The sequence below is a fragment of the Gymnoscopelus microlampas genome (assembly GCF_963454915.1).
Source record: "Gymnoscopelus microlampas genome assembly, chromosome: 13".
NCBI classification, from domain to species: Eukaryota; Metazoa; Chordata; class Actinopteri; order Myctophiformes; family Myctophidae; genus Gymnoscopelus; species Gymnoscopelus microlampas.
In genome coordinates this window covers 3,494,339-3,514,556 of record NC_139950.1, presented here as the reverse complement: position 1 = coordinate 3,514,556, position 20,218 = coordinate 3,494,339, and the positions used below count along the sequence as shown (strand labels likewise).

At 41.3% G+C, this 20,218-nt stretch overlaps 1 protein-coding gene and 1 long non-coding RNA gene across 2 annotated transcripts; both read right to left on the bottom strand.

Annotated features, from left to right (window-relative positions):
• Window positions 1-828: 828 nt before the first annotated feature.
• LOC311059111 (pancreatic secretory granule membrane major glycoprotein GP2-like) lies at window positions 829-4,046 on the bottom strand. The gene is made up of 6 exons (XM_084076746.1): window positions 3,870-4,046; window positions 3,387-3,550; window positions 2,846-3,097; window positions 2,234-2,384; window positions 2,064-2,136; window positions 829-1,082 (listed from the first exon to the last, which is right to left on the bottom strand). The coding sequence occupies exons 1-6, from the start codon at window positions 3,984-3,986 to the stop codon at window positions 1,063-1,065; spliced, it is 777 nt and encodes a 258-aa protein (XP_083932872.1). The 5' UTR covers window positions 3,987-4,046; the 3' UTR covers window positions 829-1,062.
• Window positions 4,047-4,804: 758 nt separating this feature from the next.
• LOC311058291 lies at window positions 4,805-12,719 on the bottom strand. Its single transcript, XR_014602041.1, has 3 exons — window positions 12,689-12,719; window positions 12,407-12,490; window positions 4,805-4,973 (listed from the first exon to the last, which is right to left on the bottom strand). It is a non-coding gene; the product is annotated as an uncharacterized lncRNA (long non-coding RNA).
• Between the last annotated feature and the right edge of the window lie 7,499 nt (window positions 12,720-20,218).

Genomic DNA, 20,218 nt, shown 5'->3' with positions numbered 1-20,218 from the left:
CATCGGGATACCAATTGTATCCAATCAGGATAGAGAACTCAGTCAGGATACAGATTAAACAAGTGAAATTGGAAGTGGTGACACAAATAAATGAGCTGACAAAATTGGAACTGGATCACTATCAAAATGAAGCTAATAAATGGGTCACCTCTCCTGATTGGCTGAAATGTTGTCACCTACCTGAAAATGTATTTCCTGATTATTAAAGAGCTGGATAGATAGGGAAACTCCTGTTACTGAACAAACACTCTAGAGCAATGAATACTATCAGAATATAGAGCTTTAACCTTTTAACATAAAGCTTTTTGTTTTTACCAAAACATATCACTTACCCTACCCTTCAACCTTCCATATTAAACTCATGTTAACTGATTCATTGAAACTTATGTATTAGCGAGCAGACACATGCCATTGATGATGGGCACATGTCCTAATAATGGTGACTCAACCAGGCATTCAGGTACCGTTTCCCTTGAGATTCTAACTCACTTTTCCGTGGAAGTTATTGACGTCCGATTTCCAGTAACTGACAACATTCATCATACATCATCACCAGGTCATGTACTGCACTGTTACTGCACAAGTCGTCGATACAATAAAATACAATACAAATCTTCACTTTCCTACATTACTAAATGCATGGTCGGGGACCACATGCAATACCTACACAGAAAACCCATGCACTTGCCTATAGGGAAATTAATTCCCCCTTAAACGGGAGAGATATTAGGCTTTTGGTCATCAGGCTGAGGCTCTGAGACACTACTGGTACATAATAGATTGTATACACACTCTCATCACTTAAGAGGAAACACAAAGAGACAGAAATGAATGCTCAAGTATTTTATTTATTGATTGGGATTTGATTGTTGAATATTATATAGAAAATATACATAATATATAATATAATAATATATATAATAGAAATCATCAGAACATTTTTAAAAATGTTGACAAAATAAATACTGATTTTGTTAAGTATTAATATGAATCACAGAAATCACATCTCAAAAAAATGAAGTCTTATATTGGGACTCCTGGCATCATTGAAGGTTTTTTGGTTCAGCCCGCCACATTTTTCCCTGAAGATCCGGGGGACAAAAAAAGGATAACAAAGGAAAAGGTTATTAATCCCAGTGAGATAAATATACTTCGTCCGGAACTTATTTTAATTTAAATATAACATATTTTTCAACCCAAAACTAGTACATCTGCAGTAATTGGAGCTGGTCTCCCTACACTTCCATTGAGACATTTCAACATTGGTGTCGGTTGGGTACTGGATGAAGCTCATAAAACTCCCCAGGCCAAGCAGATACTGCCTCTAAAAGGCCCCTTTTCCACCCAGGTTGAATCGGTTCCGTTCTTCTTTCCCGCCTACGTTTGAACCAATTCAGAGTGTTTGCACTGACAATGAATTGGTTGAAAACCCTAACAATTGGTTCAGAAATGGAACCAAAGAATTCTTCTTGCCCTGAACTGGGAACCAAAGTGGGCGTGTCACTATTCTACAGGTTGGAAGATGCAGATGCGATTTAAACAATGGCAAAAGCAAGCGAAAAATCATCATTAAAAAAAAAAGAAAAGAAAAGGAAAACTGTAACTTCCAATTCATCAAACCAGTGTCAACTGGGTGCTCTCTAACTCTCTGCCGTCTCCAATTAGAATGGTTCTTCTTAAAACTGGTGGAAACGTGGGTCGGTTGGCAGCCGGTTCCGTGACAGCACCACGGTTCCAAGAACCAAAGTTCTTTTGGTGGAAAAGGGGCCGATCTGTGATCTGTAGACCTTTGGTCTCTAACTCTGTAGTCCCAGTTCCCCGAAAGTGGCATACCCATTTCCTGTTCCGTGTCATTTTGCCATTTGTTTGATTAGCTTGGCAGCAGATTTGAACCAGAAACACTGAAGGAGCCAATAAATTAAAGCTATATGGGAAAATGAAACCGGAACAGGAAATGTGTACTATGCAACTTTCGGGAACCTGGGACTACAGTTATGTACAGATTCTATTGTGAGGCCCTAATGGAACATAAAAGTTCATAATCACAGCTTTTTAATACTCACAGGTGATTGGTCCGATGGTGAGAGGCTGGTTCATGGCACTGGAAACTGAACGGGCCTTCCTCCCCGAGCAAACCTGCAAAAGATGTAGCAATGGAAGTGAGCTGAGTGAACACCAGCACTTCAAAGCAATCTGCAGTAACATTCATGAAGGGAGGTAGTGAGAGACTTACAGGAGAGCAGGTGGAGGTCGTCTGGTCACACAGGTGGAGCCTGCAGTGAAGGAAGACGCCTCGTTTGGAGACCTGGAGCTGAGCAGAGAAACGAGCCTGGAGGGACGAGCCGTTCTCATCCACCGTCACCTGACCACGATTGCTAGCACACCTGGAAGAAAGATGTTTTCATGATGCTGGTCAGTATGACATAGGCTCTATGCACAGCAGCCATATTATCACTTCCTTCACAGGTGTTACCAGTGATACTAATGAAGGCTCTGTTCCATTTAGTGTAGCACAGTAGTTCTCAGATTTTTGAATTTCAGATTTCCACGACATCCATAACTCTGAGATTGTACAAATGGAACCAAATGGACCCGTAAGGGTCCATTTGGTTCCATTTGTACACTCTCAGAGTTACACACCCGTAAAGGGCCATTTGGGAGTGTTTCCAGTGAGCCAACATGCACAATATCAGCACCCTGACTCGTCTGACCAGAATGGAACAGAGCCTTCATTAGTATCATTGGTAACACCTGTGAATGTCATACAATATGGCTGCTGTGCATAGGGCCTATTCTGTTCAGTTTTGTTTTTGGCATAAACCAACTGCTGAGGATCAAGACGTACCTGTTCTGGACGAAGAAGTGTCGCCTGGAGTCATTATGGTTGGATGAGGGAGTGGAATAGCAGTTGTCCAGAACGACCGCAAAGCGCTCAGTCTCGGTCTGCTCTACAGACACTCCTACATGCAGGGCAGAACCCAGTGGCAGGGTGACCGGGCCTGCTGGGTAAGGCTCTGTGTAGTTGGAGTCGTGGAACAAGGACATGGAGGCTCTGGCGTGTGGACCCTGACCTGAAAGGGCACTTTGAACCCTGGAACTAAAAACAATATGACATTTGACTATTTTGTAGTATTAGAACAAATCATTTCATTTCAGGATATCACTTGAAAAACAAAGCAGTGTAGTGTAATAACCTAACCAGCCGCTGCACCTTACGCTGTAGCCTACAACACCAGGTCATGTCACACTCATTTTAGGTCACGGGCCAGACTGGGCAAAATGTGCCCAATCCGGGTGTTAACTACCTATTACTATTGTTTTCTTAACAGGTAAGTAGTAAGGTAACAAACCTTTACATTAAACCGTCTATAAATTACGTTACTTACCGACCGACTGGTCCGATGGCCACCGCCGCTGGCACCTCTAGGCTGGTCTCTGTGTCCAGAGGATAGACACAGGAGAAGGGAAAACTCATTGGAAGACTTGATGAGGTGTTATTTGCTGGGTAGACAACTAAAGTGTTGGAGTAGATGGCATGAGTGCTGTTGGTCTGAAAGACAAGAGGTTAAATGGACAACCTGAGTAATCTTCTCACCAGTAATCTTCTCACAAAAATGTAGTTAATTAGTATTAATAGAATGCATTTCATATAATAAATTCCCGTGGATTAATAAAACACACAGTGATCGGAATCTGTCTCTGTCTGGCCAACAGTAGCCATCTGAACAGAACTCTAATCAGCAATACTGTAAAAAGAAGTCATGCAACATGAGAAGACATGGAGAGAAATTGAGAATAAAATTGAATTGAATTGAATTATTTTCCACAGTCACGTGAGATTAGACACAAATTAGCAGACAAATCCTCACAGTCAGTGTGTTTCCACAGGTGTCAGCCTGACGGGCCACTTGGTACCATACTATCCCATCACGCTTTGTGAAATCTGTGCAGCTGCGGTCGACCAGGTGACCGGAGAATCCATCCATCCCATGGGTCACCAGGCTAGACAGTTGCAGGCCAACTTGGATTTCACTCAGGCCACATTCAAGATCTGAAAAGAGGAAAGATTTACTCTTAATATAGAAAATGACTCAGCCTTCTAGAAATACCATGATATTACAGAGACATTATGGGCCCTATCTTGTGCGCCACCTTACCCCTTATCCCTAAACTTTTTTGTAATTTTTTTTACTATTTTGTAAAACCTTTTAAATTGTTCAAATGGCCGAACTACAAACTCACAATGTAGATCGGCTAGTTGAACTATTTTAAAGTAGTAAAATACGGCTATTAAGTTTAGGGATGATAATAACATAAGGGAAGTTTAGGGATAATAATAAGGGATATAATAACATTGACAATGCTACAATATATTGACAGTACTACTACAAGACACCTCAGAGAGGAAAATGGAATATGCTACCAGTCCTAGTTCGAAAGGCATCACATATCACATTACACATTATGTGCAGAACTGAGATAGGGCCTGTTTTTTTCCAGAAGTCCTATACTTGCAACTTGGGTACTGTGTTCCGCGGTCCTGATGGTAAAAGGTGGTATTTGCTGTATAGTGGGTGCGTCCTATCAGTAATATCTTTCCCCTTCCTATAAGTACCCGGGTCTCATACATTGATGTCATACTCTCAAGTTGTACCCCAGCTATCTTGCGGATGATTTTATGGGGTTTGTTTTTATTAAACTAAAGAGAATCATGTAAAGATGGTAACACATATTTATTTGTGGTTAGGGACCTTGAAGAGCTACCGGAAGTTTTCAATTAATATAGTTATAGTTACCATTTGAGCTAGCTTCACCTCCTGGATCGTCCCACGAAAACCACCATGACCATCCATCACCACTAAACCAGTTATCAAACCAACGTCGAACCCGTCGGGGCGCGATGGGACCCGAGGGGTTCGGGTCGGGTCGGTCTTCATTCGTCACAGATTGCTCAGGCTCATGTAGGGTTTCGGCTGTATTCATATTACAAAAAGAGAAAGAAAGAAACATTTATTTTCAAATTAAAGTTAGTGTAAGTGATATGTTTTGGTTAAAACAAAGGTTTGTTGCGTGTGAAAAGTTTAACACTCTGAAAGTAACAGTCTGTTCAGTAACGGCGGTGTCCCTGCCCCTCCAGTTCTTTAGTCAACAGAAAGTACATTTTCAGAGTGGGTTGCCAGTTTCACCCAGTCAGGAGAGAGTAGCCTACCAGTTTCATCAACTTCAATGTTATAGTGTTCCAATTCCAATTCTGTCTACTCATTATTTTTGTTTCATCACCTCCAATTTTACTTGTTTATCCTGCAACTGGCATGAACGGATCATCTGTTTCCATCTGCTTCTGTTCTCTGCATCTTCCTCGGTCACTTCAACCACCTGCATGTCATTAGCCTCATAGCATAATTGCCTAACTCATATTTTTAAGGTTTTCAGGAGAGACTAAACAAAAAAAAACACTTTCTGACAGAAAGTTTAAAAAAAAAACTAATTTTGCCTAAGTCATGTTTATCTGCCTGTATTTATATCCAGTGGTGGAAAGTAACTAAGTACATGTACTCAAGTACAGTACTTAATTACAATTTTGAGTTACTTTTACTTTACTGGGGTATTTCCAATTTTCAATACTTTACTTCTACTCGACTACATCTCAGAGGCAAATATTGTACAACAATACTTAGCCCTATATACATTTCGGCCATTTGAAAAAAGACGATCTACAAGCTCAGTGCTTGTAGATCTGCTATTTTCATAATGAGTACTTTCTACTTTAAGTACATTTTGATACCAATACTGTTGTACTTTTACTCAAGTAAATTTTGAATTCCAGACTTTTACTAGTATTTCTACATTGCAGTATTGCTACTTTTACTTAAGTACAAAATGCGAGTACTTTTTCCACCACTGTTTCAATCTGCCTAACTCTACTCTCCTAAAACTGCTGATTCATCCTGCATTACTGCCCATGCCCTCAGCCTATCAGAATGCGTGTTACATTCAAACAAATGTCTGCCTAAGTCAAAAAGTTGACTTGAAATGACTCATTTTCAATGAGTCATTTTGTAATGTAACAAGCATTCTGAGGACATAGACAATCAGGCACACAATGAGTGTTAGGAGAGTAAAGCTGGCAAACATGTCAATTTGACCAAAAAGTGAGTCAGACAATTATGCTATGAGGCCAACAGTCAGGCAATTATGCTATGAGGCTAACAGTCAGGCAATTATGCTATGAGGCTAGCAGTCAGGCAATTATGCTATGAGGCTAACAGTCAGGCAATTACGCTATGAGGCTAACAATGTCCTTCGTCACTGAATTAACCAAACCATCTCAACCTCGCGCCTCTCTTGTTTTATCCCCAAACCTTCTAACCTGGGCCGATCCTCTAATGCAGAGGCTCCCAAACAATGGGTCGGGACCCATGTGTGGGTCACGGACCCATTTTTATGGGTCGCCGCTCAAGTAAATATCCCTTTTTTTTTACTTCTTATTTAAAGAAATAAAAAACAATGTCAAAAGATTTTCAATTCCTTTTTTCTTTTTCCCCCCAATTATTCATGAAAAAAAATCCATAACAAAATCCATTAAAATTGTTTTTTGAAGTACTGAAAATAGCCGATCTACAAGCTCACAACGCATCGCATCACGACGCGTTATGAGCTTGTAGATCGGCTATTTTCACTAGTCTGGGTCCCGGCAGGACTTTATCTTCTGGGTCACGACCCAAAAGGTTTGGGAGCCACTAGTCATTTCTGATCCTGTGAATCCTAGTTCTCTGTACTGATTGGATACAATATGTATCTTAACCTGAAAATATGTCTTCTGTTTACTAAAGAGCCGGAGAGACAGGGAGACCGCTGTTACTGAACAAGCATTCTATAGCAATGACTACTATCAGAATATAGAGGCATTTAGCCCTTGCTTTAACAAAAGAAAATCACTCACTGCACCTTTAATTAATTGATTTGAAAAGTTAAAGGTAAAACTAATGTTAACTAACTAATGTTAACACAAATGTTAACATTAAAAACTTTAAAGTTATAAAACATTGTCATTCTTTTCAAAACAAACCTCCCTGCCTTTGAAGTTGTTTGGCTAGTGGTGCTGTGTGTGTGTGTGTGTGTGTGTGTGTGTGCGTGCGTGCGTGCGTGCGTGCGTGCGTGCAGCAATAATGGGGGCCAAGCATTGTACGAAAAAGTGCCCTTTGCCAAATTTAATTAAAACGTAAATTAAAATGGAGGGCCCCCTGAACCCTCCATTAGTGACACATATTATTGTTTTAATAAAAAAAAACTTTTTTAAAGACTTTGCACCATGGTAGAGGGTAATGCATGCCATACAGCAAATCTTACTCCAGGTGGCCCAAGGGCGAGGTACAGTAATTGATTGAAAATACATTACAAATACAGACCAAGTCAGAGAGAGAAGGATGAGCCTGGCAGGGCACTCGGAACTAGTGGCAAACAAACTGACACTGTGGGAGCCAACCAAGGGCAAAGCCAGGAAAGGCAAGAAGTGCACCACCTACGTAGATGCACTGCGGCACGACAGCTTAGACCCTGATGTTAGATAGGAGAGTGTGGAGGGCAGCGATTCAGGAGTCCAGAGTTGGAGTTGGCTAGACTGCACTCTCACATCGCATCGCACAGTAACTTTGAACAGGCATGTGGCATTCTTTGTTTGACCTACATTACATTACAGTCATTTAGCAGACGCTTTTATCCAAAGCGACTTACAATAAGTGTATTCAACACCATATAGGTAGGGAACGAAAACTACTAATCACCAGAAGTCTTAAGTGCATTTTCTGCAAAAACAAGCAACCAAGAGTATACCTTGAGTGACGAGGCAATCAGTCGCCCCGAGGTGGCAGACCGAAGTGGTCGGGCAGGCACCTACAGCATGAAACTAGCTTACACATATGCCTTTCCTCATGCTGAGAAAATGTACCTCAAGGATCTATAAGTTATGCCTCCTACAGTGGGTGACCATTGACTTTGTCGTTTTTTTTCATTCTTCTCATGCGTTTCATGCAGGGCATGTATGATTTCCACTCTGTGCCACTAGGGGCAGCAGCGGTCTACTGCCTACAGCTGCCTACAGCCCACAGCAGACAGCAAGAATATATTTGTTACTAGTATACTGTTGTATATCCTCTCCAAACTGTACATACATTACTTTACACTTTTGTATTATGTTTTGACACTTGCTTTGGAAAATGTAAACGTATGTTTTATCATGCCAATAGCTCATTTGAATAGCAAAATTGTTTGTTTTGGGGTTTTTAGGCACTGTTTTTCCTAGAAAGACAGAGAAAGATCCTGTCTGTTGCTTACAGTACAAGATGTGACATTTATATTAAGCAAAATATTAAGCAAATAAAGTTAGATAGCATGATGCTGAGCTTAACATTAGTTTAATTTTAACGTCTTAATTGATAAAACGAGACGGGAAAATAAACGTATTTTTTTCTCTTGCCAATAGCTCATTTGAATTGACAAATTGTATTTCTGTGGTGGTGGTTCAGTGGCACTATATATATATATATATATTTAATATATACTGGGGTCATACGTTCTGTGCTTTCTGTGTGTGCACTTATGCCGTGTGTCTCTTTCTTTGAGCGGGGGGGGGTCTATCACGGCAGGCTATTTGTTCAGATGCAATTTCAGCGTGGCTATTAAATAGGCAAAAAAATCTGATCTACAAGCCCACAAAGAGTCGCGATGCAACTCTATTTTCTAACATTTTAGTCTATTTTTGGGAGAGAGAGAGAGAGAGAGAGAGAGAGAGAGAGAGAGAGAGAGAGAGAGAGAGAGAGAGAGAGAGAAATTAATATAATATAGGCCTACTATATATACTTTACTCGTAACAGAGTAGGCTACTTCTACATTGCAGTATTGATATTTTTACTTAAGTAAACTGCAAACCAAAAAACTCTTCAACGACATGTGCTCCTTGTCCAGTCTATTCATCGCTAAACCGGTTATGTTAATTATCTCTCTCTCTCTATATACAAAGACAAAGTCTCTTTTATCCAGATGCGCTCTCTCTCTCTGTCTCTCTGTACAAAGACAAGGTCTCTCTCTCTGAGAGAGAGAGAGAGAGAGAGAGAGAGAGAGAGAGAGAGAGAGAGAGAGAGAGAGATGCATCAAAGTAGGGGTTCTCAATCTTTTTCAGGCCATGACCCCCCAAAATAACCATATTGGGGACCCCCATTTTGCGTGTGCGGCTTTCATCATCAATTTAAAAATAAAGATGATCGGATCATCTGTGAAGCATTTTCATATACGCTGCTGTCTCGTTAAAACCAGCTGCGGGTGAATATTATCCAACACATCACCACGGTTAACGCTACGTTCATGTTTACTGCATTACATTTGTAACAACAGCATAATATTGGGTTGTGCAGGTGAGATTTCGAAACATCTTCAGTGAATGCTTTTAGGGACTATGCCTAGGCCTACATAGAATGTGGAGGGGGAAGGGTACCAGCTGCACTTGTACCCCTTATTAACTGTAATATGCTCATTCCATGCAGCTCGGCAGAATGCGTGTGCGGCTTTAGTTTGATGAACATTGAACCTCATAATAACATCACTCCGTTCGCGACTGCATGTCGGCTCTGATGTTTATTAGACAGCATGGACCTCCGCTCAGGTCCTGGAATCCAGAGCCTTATTGTCAAGACTTGGCTGCGAGCACATCGCACGGCAGAAAGCACAAAAACCAAAGTGGCACAGCCTGTCATGTCAGATAACCCCGACCCACTTTGGCAGTTTTTATAAGACAGGGGTTATTGGCGTCTTTTTGGTTTGTTTTATTTTATTTCCTCGTTTATACTTATTTCCTCCTCAATATTGTTTAAGAATTAATGTGCTATCCATGACATGCTGTCACCAGTTTACCAGTTCACTGTCTGTTATTTAATGATGATCGAATATTGGCTAAATGTTTACAATTTCTTCTGTCCAAACAATGAAAAGCACTAAGAAAAGGCAAGTGAGTCTCTCTTTAATTAAGCATGATGAGCCATGTGATTTCCACAAAACAATTGAATATCATTGAATATAATTGCACCCTTGTCATACTACTATGTTATTAGCTTTCAGTAGGCCACCACAGGCACAGACAGTGCGTTTTAGCGCAGCGCGGCCTGGCGCAGCGCGGCCTGGCGCAGCGCGGCGGAGTGGTTGCGTGCGGGGGGTCGGGGGGCTTTCGTGGGAGGGGGGGACGGGTGGATCAGAGCTTAACCCTAAAACCGAAATAAAGTAACAAAAAAAAAACTCCAATCCGCTCAAGAACCTTGCTCCCCCACTTCCAAAATTAGCACTAGCCTACAACACTGGCCCAGTCTCTTGCCAAACCGGTTATGTTAATGACATGCAGCCTATTCCAAATAAGCCAAGTGAGGAACTCTGCTATCAGGTTCCCCCTCCCCCCTACAGTACCTCTGTAGGCCTATCTCTTCTATCAAAGTATTTGTTCAGATACAAATTCAGAGCGGCCAATTTTGATATTTTTAATGCGCCTACATGAAGTTAGAGGGATGGGCAGAAATGGTGTAGGCCAGTGGTTTTCAACCTTATTCCCATCAAGGACCCCCAAATTGACACATATTAGCCCAGGGACCCCCATTTGAAAAGATATGCCAGGGACTCAACCATTTAGATTTCTTGGGCGTCCCAATCTACACTGTATCATCATCATCAGTGTTCATTTAACTCTGAGAGTGTACAAATGGAACCAAATGGACCCTGACGGGTCCATTTGATTCCATTTGTACATTAAGAGTTACAGACACATAAGGGTCAATTTGGTTGCTAACTATTAATTTGGCTGGGGACCCCCTGGAACCCCCTCAAGGACCACTGGTGGTCCCCGGACCACTGGTTGAAAACCTCTGGTGTAGGCTATTTTCAACTGTTAATGGGTTTTTCTTTCTTCACAAATGAATTCTACTTTGTTGTACAACAGTGTCCCATAAAAATAGCGAAAATAGCCGATCTACAAGCTCACAAAGTGTTGCATCATGATTTGAATTCCGACTGAAAACGCCACCCTTGCGTCTCCGTGTGTACAACCAAATACGCATCTTTCCTGCACCGATGACGCTTGGGGCTTTTACAGCGCTGCTCCTACACTACCACCGTCAGCAACAAGTGGACATGGAGTAAATGTACTTAGTTACTTTCCGCTTAGTTACTTTCACGTGCATATAAATGAGCCACGCGGTCTTATAAGAATGAAAACAAACGCCTCGTTGTTGGCCATGGATCACATGACGGTCGTCTGTTACGGTCATGAACTCAAAATGTTACTTGAGTTCAATCAAAGTAAAAGTACAAAAGTATTGGCAAATAAATGTTTGAAAATAGCTGATCTACAAGCTCTCAATGCGTTGTGAGCTTGTAGATCGGCCATTTTCAAATAGACTATGTGAAATAGGGCAAATAATGTATGTTTTATAATGTAATGATTTATATCTGCAAAGTAACTATAACTAAAGCGTTCAAATAATGGTAGTGGAGTAAAAGTACAATATTTTCCTCTGAGATGTAGTGGAGTAGAAGTAAAAGTAAAAATAGCAGGTCAGTATGTTTATAGCGTGGGATTCGAACCCGGGTCGTAAAATCGCCGGCCATCAGTTTTAACCGCTACACTAACTGCACTGTTTCATTTACAGAGGGAAGAGGTAGAATCCTACTATACAGAAATTGATGCGAAAAAAAAACAACATATAAGACGTCTGTCTGTCCACGGACTTTTGAGACAGACAGACAGACAGACAGACAGACAGACAGAAACCAATGTGTGTCTGAACATTTCTAAAATGACAGAGATGCGTTCCTGACTGCCCGACGCTGAACAGAAAACCCAATTTAAACGCTCTAAGCACACGTAATTATTGCTAGTTATTATTATTATTATTAATAATAATATAAGACATCTATCTGTCTGTCTGTCTGTCTGTCTGTCTGTCTGTCTGTCTGGCTGTCTGTCTGTCTGTCTGTCTGTCTGTCTGTCTGGCTGTCTGTCTGTCTGTCTGTCTGTCTGTCTGTCTGTCACAAAAAAAGTGACTCCAAAGCGGCACCTTGTGGTAGTATTTGGAACTTAAATTTACTGCAAAGCGGGTGAGGCAAATGAGTGAAGTGATTCTCTTATGAAAAGCGACAAAGTCAATGGTCACCCACTGTATATTTCCGTCATTTTTAATAGTTTTTCGTTTGTAAATTGTCTAATGATACCTCAGGTCCTTAACATCAGGAGTGTGACAAATATCTAAACAATCTGAAAATATGTCGGCAAATACTTTACATCAAACCACGTCTTGTGGTTACAAGACCCCATAATGTTAAGCATCACATAATTTATATCCTAATTTAAGGACATTAAGAGGCAGTTTACCTGGGCTGGCAGTAACAGTCTGAATGAACAGGACCAACAGAACAGCAGATACCATGGTGCACATCCTGGAGATTAGACACAAACCTGTGAAAACAACAACAAAAAGGCATTTAGACAGACTACAGCAATGTGTAGAAAATGTAAACTGGATGAATGCAACTTTCATTCAACATTCAGATATGCCCACATCCAAGAGAATCACAAATGATTTACGGATACAAAAAGGTGCAGAACCGCCTAAACACATCAATCCCATCGGATCAACGCAATTGTCTCTCTTACCTGAAGTAGGATGTGTTTGAGTATCTACCCCCTGCAAGTGAGAGTTTATATACCTACAACATCCCTGTGTCATCCTGTAACTGATCCAAGAATATGTCTTTGCTATGTGCCAATGTGCCAATCACTCCACAATGTGCAATGTGATCCATAATTACTTCTGGGGGGCCCCCCTGTTAACAGGAAATGGCTAGGGTTTCGTGCAATGTGCCATCCATAATTACTTCTGGGGGGGGCCCTGTTAACTGGAAATGGCTAGGTTTCCTTGTTATCGTTTGATTAAATGTTACATGCAGTTGGTCAATAAGCTCTATTCACAGCAGCCATATTATGGAGCCATTCACAGGTGTTACCAATGATACTAATGAAGGCTCTGTTCCATTCTGGTCAAACAGAGTCTGGGGGCTGATATTGTGCATGTTGGCCCACTGGAAACACTCTGCTACACCAGTGGGTCTACAGCCCCTTACAGGTGTGTACACTCTCAGAGTTATGGGGGTCGTGGAAACCACTGTGCTACACTAAATGGAACAGAGCCTTCATTAGTATCGTTGGTAACACCTGTGAAGGAAGTGATAATATGGCTGCTTATAGCCTATCATGTGCTCCAGACATATGAGTGATGTGCATGTCTTGCTACGTGTGTCTTAGTGAAGCCATTCATCATTAGCACTGGGTGAAAAAGGTGATATACCTGGATACGTGGGCAAGGCATACACCCACCAAACATAAATGATTGGTGGGAGTATTTCAATGAATGCGGGAGAGGACTGTTTACCTTAAAATGCCTTTAAGATACCTGGATATGCGTCTCTCTTTTCTCTGCTAGGGAATCTCCCTTACATATGTAAATTAGAGGTTTGTTCAAACAATGGGAGGTGTGGGGTTCAGAGTGGGGGGGGGCTGAGAGAGAGAGAGAGAGAGAGAGAGAGAGAGAGAGAGAGAGAGAGAGAGAGAGAGAGAGAGAGAGAGAGAGAGAGAGAGAGAGAGAGAGAGACAGACAAAGTTGCATTGTGACATTCAAGGAAACGCTAATACAAATATTTAAAAAAAAATGTGTTCTTAGGTCTTGCATAGGTGAGCAGTGTTAGTTTACAGAAAGGACATACGAATAAAGCATGACACACACACACACACACACACACACACACACACACACACACACACACACACACACACACACACACACACACACACACACACACACACACACACACAGAGAGATCAGAGTGCAGTCTTGGGGCAAATATTGTACTTTTACTCCACTACAATTATTTGAAAACTTTAGCTACTAGTTACTTTGCAGATATAAATGATTACATTATAAAACATACATTAACCACTTTAGCCTTATTTTATACCTAGGCTATTTGAAAATAGCCGATCTACAAGCTCACAACGCGTCGCGTTGTGAGCTTGTAGATCGGCTATTTTCAAACATTTTAGTACTTAAACACATTTTGATACCAATACTTTTGTACTTTTACCAAGTACGTTTAAGGGTCATTAAATGGTTAAAATTATATCACAAACAAGGCTTACTTTATGTGTGTTTTCGTGTGTATTTTGGGGGGTAGAGATTTACATGCAGGCACAACATTTGCATGAAAGGTGTTGATGGGTTCAGTGGCCCTATTGTCTCAGGTCTCTCAGACAATAGGAGCTCCACCTCTATCACCATATTAACCACTTTAGCCCTACTTTATACATAGGCTATTTGAAAATAGCCAATCTACAAGCTTGTAGATCTGCCATTTTCAAACATTTTAATACTTTCACTTTTGGTACTTTAAGTATATTTTGATGCCAATACTTTTTTTTTTACTTTTACTCAAGTAACATTTTGAACACAGGCCTTTTACTTGTTTTATTATTTTTATATTTTGTCTGTATTTTTATATTGTGGTATTGCTACTTTTATTTAAGTAAAATATCTGAGTACTTCTGCCATCACTGCCAAAAATACAGGTTACCACCAGTCATGTGGTTAATAAACTATTTAGTTTGTTTTCTAGTCTAGGCCCAGTAGTGCTCAAATATATTCAGCCCTCCAGCAGGAAGAAGTTCACAAGATCATCTCCAGGACCTTGTACCAAACGCTGTGTTCTCCAGGACCCAATGCTTGACGACAAAGAGCTTGAGGACTATGTTTTTAGTGCGAACATTTTAACTCAAATCTTTGCTTCTGGGGTCCCTGGAACAAAATATTTCTTTATTTTCTGTATTTCTTCCTGTGGATTATACCAGGGACACATGACTTGGATTTAGCTCTTCCTTGGACCCACCACCGTGGATTACATGAGTAGCCTACAAGTGACTTTGTTTTCCTTTTCCCGCTATTTTTCTTTGCTCTTCCTCATGGCACTACTTGCTGACTATATGTCAGTCTATGTGGATTATGCGGTCGACACACACTGACATTTTGCACCGTAATCCTGTGTATAACGCACTGACTTTTGACTTTTTTTTCCCAAGCACCTTAACTAACGTCCATAAGTATATCATGCACAGTATACATTGCTGCTATGTTCATGCACATATCTTATCTCAGGTACTAGTGTGAGTACATAGACACACATTTAACCCACTTTTTTTAATTAAACCTGTGATGTGACAATAAACCTGATTCTGATTCAGAATATTTGAATATATATATTTTTAGAGTGAACATTTTTAACTCAAATCTTTGCTTCTGGGGTCCCTGGAACAAAATACTTTTCTTTGAAACAGTTTACCTTATCTTTTTGCTCCTGTTCCATTGTTTTGTATACATTTATTTTTCTTGATCAATAAACATAATTACATGAGTTCTGCCTATGTGTTTTTCTATATTGTTTGTGTGTGTGGATATACATATATATATATATATATATATATATATATATATATATATATATATATATATATATATATATATATATATATATATATATATAAATTAGTGCAGGTAGTGGGGGGGGGACTATAAACCACCCCTCCCACTGGGGGTGGGGGGGGGGGGGGGGGGGCTATAAACCACCCTTCCCACTGAGGGGGGGGGGGGGGGGGGGGTATAAACTAGGGGGTTTATACAAGAATTAGCATGCAGAATGTGGGGTGGGTGGGTGGGGTTATAAGCCACAGCTTCCAATCAAATGTAGTTTTCTGCACATGCTCAGAAGTGGTTGGGGTGGAAGGGTGAGAGGGGTGGGAGGGGTGGGTGTGTGAGGTCCTTGCTGGCCAGACACCACAGGGGGTAAATGCAAATGAAGGTCTCAGAAATGGTACATACACCTGAATATGTGGGAGGTATGTGGGAGGTGGTACATTAATGAATGAGGGCAGCATACACACACATACTCCCTTAAGTATCAGGGGTATGCCTGAGGGATACCCTCCCAAAATCATTGCTTTTCACCCAGTGTAGACAGCTGCCATGTGGCTCAGGAGGTAGAGAAGCGGTTTGGGAACTGGAAGGTTCTCGGTTTGATTCCCAGCTCCTCTATGGCTTTGTGGTGAAGCATCTTTGACCAAGACACTGGAGGGATGTCTTGTGTGAAAATCTGGGTTGCGCATAAAGTCGGAACACAACTGTGTTCACAACTGTTTTCCGCTCCGTTCAAAGAGATGACTGTCCATGGGGACGTGGGTTAAGAGTGTACTGAACTTGGGGCGCCCGCTGGCCTAGTGCTCCAGGCGCCTACCACATATGCTGGTAATAGGCTCTATGCACAGCAGCCATATTATAACTTCCTTCACAGGTGTTACCAATGACACTAATGAAGGCTCTGTTCCATTTAGTGTAGCACAGTGGTTTCCACGACCCCCATAACTCTGAGAGTGTGCAAATGGAACCAAATGGACCCTTACGGGTCCATTTAGTTCCATTTGTACACTCTCAGAGTTACACACCCATAAGGGGCCATTTGGAAGCCCATGAGGACCCCACCAGTGGGTCTAAAGTAGGACTCCAACTTTAGACCCACTGGTGTAACAAGAGTGTTTCCAGAGAGCGAACATGCACACAATATCAGCAACCCTGACCCTGTTTGACCAGAATGGAACAGAGCCTTCATTAGTATCATTGGTAACACCTGTGAATGTCTTCATAATATGGCTGCTGTGAATAGAGCCTATCCGGCTTGACATCGTGTCGCGGGTTTGACTCCCGATCCCGACGACCTTTGCTGTGTGTCACCCCCCCCATCTCTCTCCCCATTTCCTGTCAGTGTATTGAACTTTGTATTTGTATGTATTGAAATCAGTCCTTGCTCAGAAACTGAGGCTGGGCTGAATGCCTTGTCTAAACTGATGCCGTTACTCAAGGTCAGGTGGCTTCCTGGTACTTAGACCAAGCATCTCCAAAACTTGTTTTCCAAAGGTCGGCCTCCTGGTGGCGCTCCAAAAGGCAGATGTGAAAAATGCTGGGCAAAGGTTTTTCCTTGGCCTCTAGTGTGGAATAATCTATGATTATGAAAGATAATTGTGGATTATTATTAATGATATAGTAATGTACTTTATTTCAACTGTCCTGTTGGAGTAATTTAATGTCCCTTCAAGTTGAGTCTAGCAAGCCCACTGTAGACCCCCTGCTAAGCAAGCAGCGGGGGTAGGTGTGAGACAAGGTAAAATGGTGGATAAGGGACAAAGGCTTTGTGTGATAAGAAGCAGTACAGTACCAAGAGCAATGCCTTGTGGGTAACCAGAACTTCCTGTTGCTTTCTGCCCTAAAGGCGGACCTTATGTGTGAAGTTGATATAATAGGCTGCCTGAGCACAGGACCTCAGATTCGATTGAGCTGTGCTAGGGTATGGGACCTAGTACAGTTTACTAACAACTTGGCGAGAGAATGGATGGACTAAAGTAAGTGAGAATTAACTATGTAACGATTATAACTCTGATGTGTTCATAATGGGATGAGGATTCACGTCATTTAATATTGTTGTTCTCTGTGTTTTGTTTTCTTACAGGTTTAATAACCTAACCGGTCTGTCTAAGTGATGTAACTAACGTCTGTTTATACCATAGCCTGACGCTGACTTAATGAACCAGCGCCAGGTCTATCTGTAACTGACCATGTAACTTATGTATTCGATTTATGTATTATGTGTGATTTAGTGAATAAATATCTAAAAGACAACTGATTTGAGTGATTAGCTTAGAACACCAACCTCTCTCGACCCCCTCTTTCATTGGGCTTTAGCAACCGTAGCCACTGCTCAAGGCAGGAAGTACGTGATTTGCTACAAAAGTGAACAGTTATTAAACTTTAGAGTCTCTTATATAAGAGACATCTATCAGTTTTAAGTTTAATTACAAGTAATAAAACTACTGGTGTCCCCGGAGGGGACAACCTAGAGTTCTAAGCAGATTAAACTGTGCTGGCCTTTAATAAGGCCTTCAGAGTTGCTTATTACTAAAGTAATAAAACTACTGGTGTCCCCGGAGGGGACAACCTAGAGTTTTAAGCAGATTAACCGTGTTATACAGAGGGTATAACACAGTATTAAACTGTGCTGGCCTTTAATAAGGCCTTCAGAGTTGTGTATTACTAAAGTAATAAACCTTGTGTTATACAGAGGCATACCACAGTACTAGTTTGTCTGAGAGGGACAACTAGTTGTGAGTATTTGATTACACAGTCATTTATCAGAGTTTAAATGTTCATAGTAATTAATCGCTAGTGTGCCACCTAGTTTTAAGGATTGATTACACAGTCATTTAATAGAGTTTAAATGTTCACAGTAATTGATCGCTAGTGTGCCAACTAGTTGCAAGGATTGATTACATAGTCGTTTAACAGAGTTTAAATGTTCACAGTAATTAAATTAAACCACTAGTGTGTCTAAAAGGGACAACTAGTGTTGAATGAATCACTTGAACAGTTATAACCGTATTAGGCCCTTGAAGCGGATCGTATACCTACACCGTCTCTTTAAGATGAGTAGTTAGTTGTAACAAAGTAATACTAGTTGGCCTGGTCATGGGACAGGCTCACAGAACTAACGCTGGCTTAATGAACCAGTGCTAGTAGTGTGTGAACTAACACAGCAACAACCGAGAGGAGTCATCTGAACCACGGAGGCGAAGAGGATACACGGAGCAGCTTGCGGCCTACAAAAGAGGACCGAGGCATTGAGACCGTATACAGGCCTACCGGGAAGAGACTCACTATCAGGTTGCTATGAAACAAAGCCCCACAGTTTGTGAAGACCGTGGAGAACAAAGACTTTAGAGTGAAACGCTGCGAGCTACCTATTCTATTGTCTGAGCTAAGATAGGAGCTAGGAGGTTTAGCAGCAAGCTAACCACAGGGTTTGTAGCTATAGGCTACCGTTAAAGGTGTTTAGCGTTAAACCAGGGGTGGGTTCAGCAGTATGCTATCTGTCCTGAGAGCTACCTTTACCGTCACTAGTTTACAGCAAGCTAAGTAGCTCTATTGTCTAGCATAAAGTGCTAGCTGCTAGCTAACTGCCACTGTTGACTGAGAGGTGGTTGCTGCCGGGAGGCATGCTGCCCCTGACCTAAGGGGTGGGGGAGTAAAATTAGCATTGTCTTTGTTCACTTACAAGACAGTGCTAAGCTAACCGCCAAATTCTAACACGCCTTGAGAGGAGGAGTAGTTAGGTTTGGTTAATAATCTAATCGTAGCAATGAGATGCTTGCCTTAAGATTAGACAACATTAAAATAGTATTCATGGTTTAACTAGGCTTTATGGGAGACCAGACACTGCAATGTAGCTAAAAATTAGACTAAAAGACAGTGATTATGAGGTGATCTTATAATTGGGAGTTAAAGGCCATTGTTTACTGATAAGGGGTGGGGGAGGTTTTCTACCTCTAGTGTAATACCATGGTTAACCAGACTTTATGATAGACTAAAACTGTGAGCAACTAGATGGTTAGTTACGATAGCAGTGGATTAAGTCATCATTGTGGGTTAAATGCTATTATTTACTTAAATCCTGCCAGTATTAATTAACAAAATAACTAAATGTGAATAGACCATTAACAGGCTTTGTTAGTGAGGGTTTATAAAAGGACTGTATATGGGGGACTGGTTCTATGGGTTTCTGCTTCATTCGCCCCCGGGGCGTCGATCAGGACACAATTGACAAGGAGATTTGATGGTAGGTTTATGACCGCTTTACTGTTGTTGTAGGCACAGGTGATACAGGCATGGGATGGATAATGAAGGATGGTACAGGCACTGAGTGCGACTTATTGAATATGGTTCTGCAATAAACACACAGATAACAATAATGAATACAAAACCCACACATAGGCCTCCAATATATCACAGTCATATTATATATGATACTATCCTAAAATAGTATATAGTATGCATTTACAGACGGTGCACAGTTATGAGATATGCATAATACCACTGATCTACAGTAGTGAATTGACTACACCATACACCTCTAACAATACACCTTCCATGAGCTCTGGACTGGACTGCGCTAAAGTGGCTTGGCTAAAGGGGCTTGATTGGGCCAACCGCAGCTGCGGGACGTTGCGCTAATGACTGCGCTCGTCAGATTCACACAACCA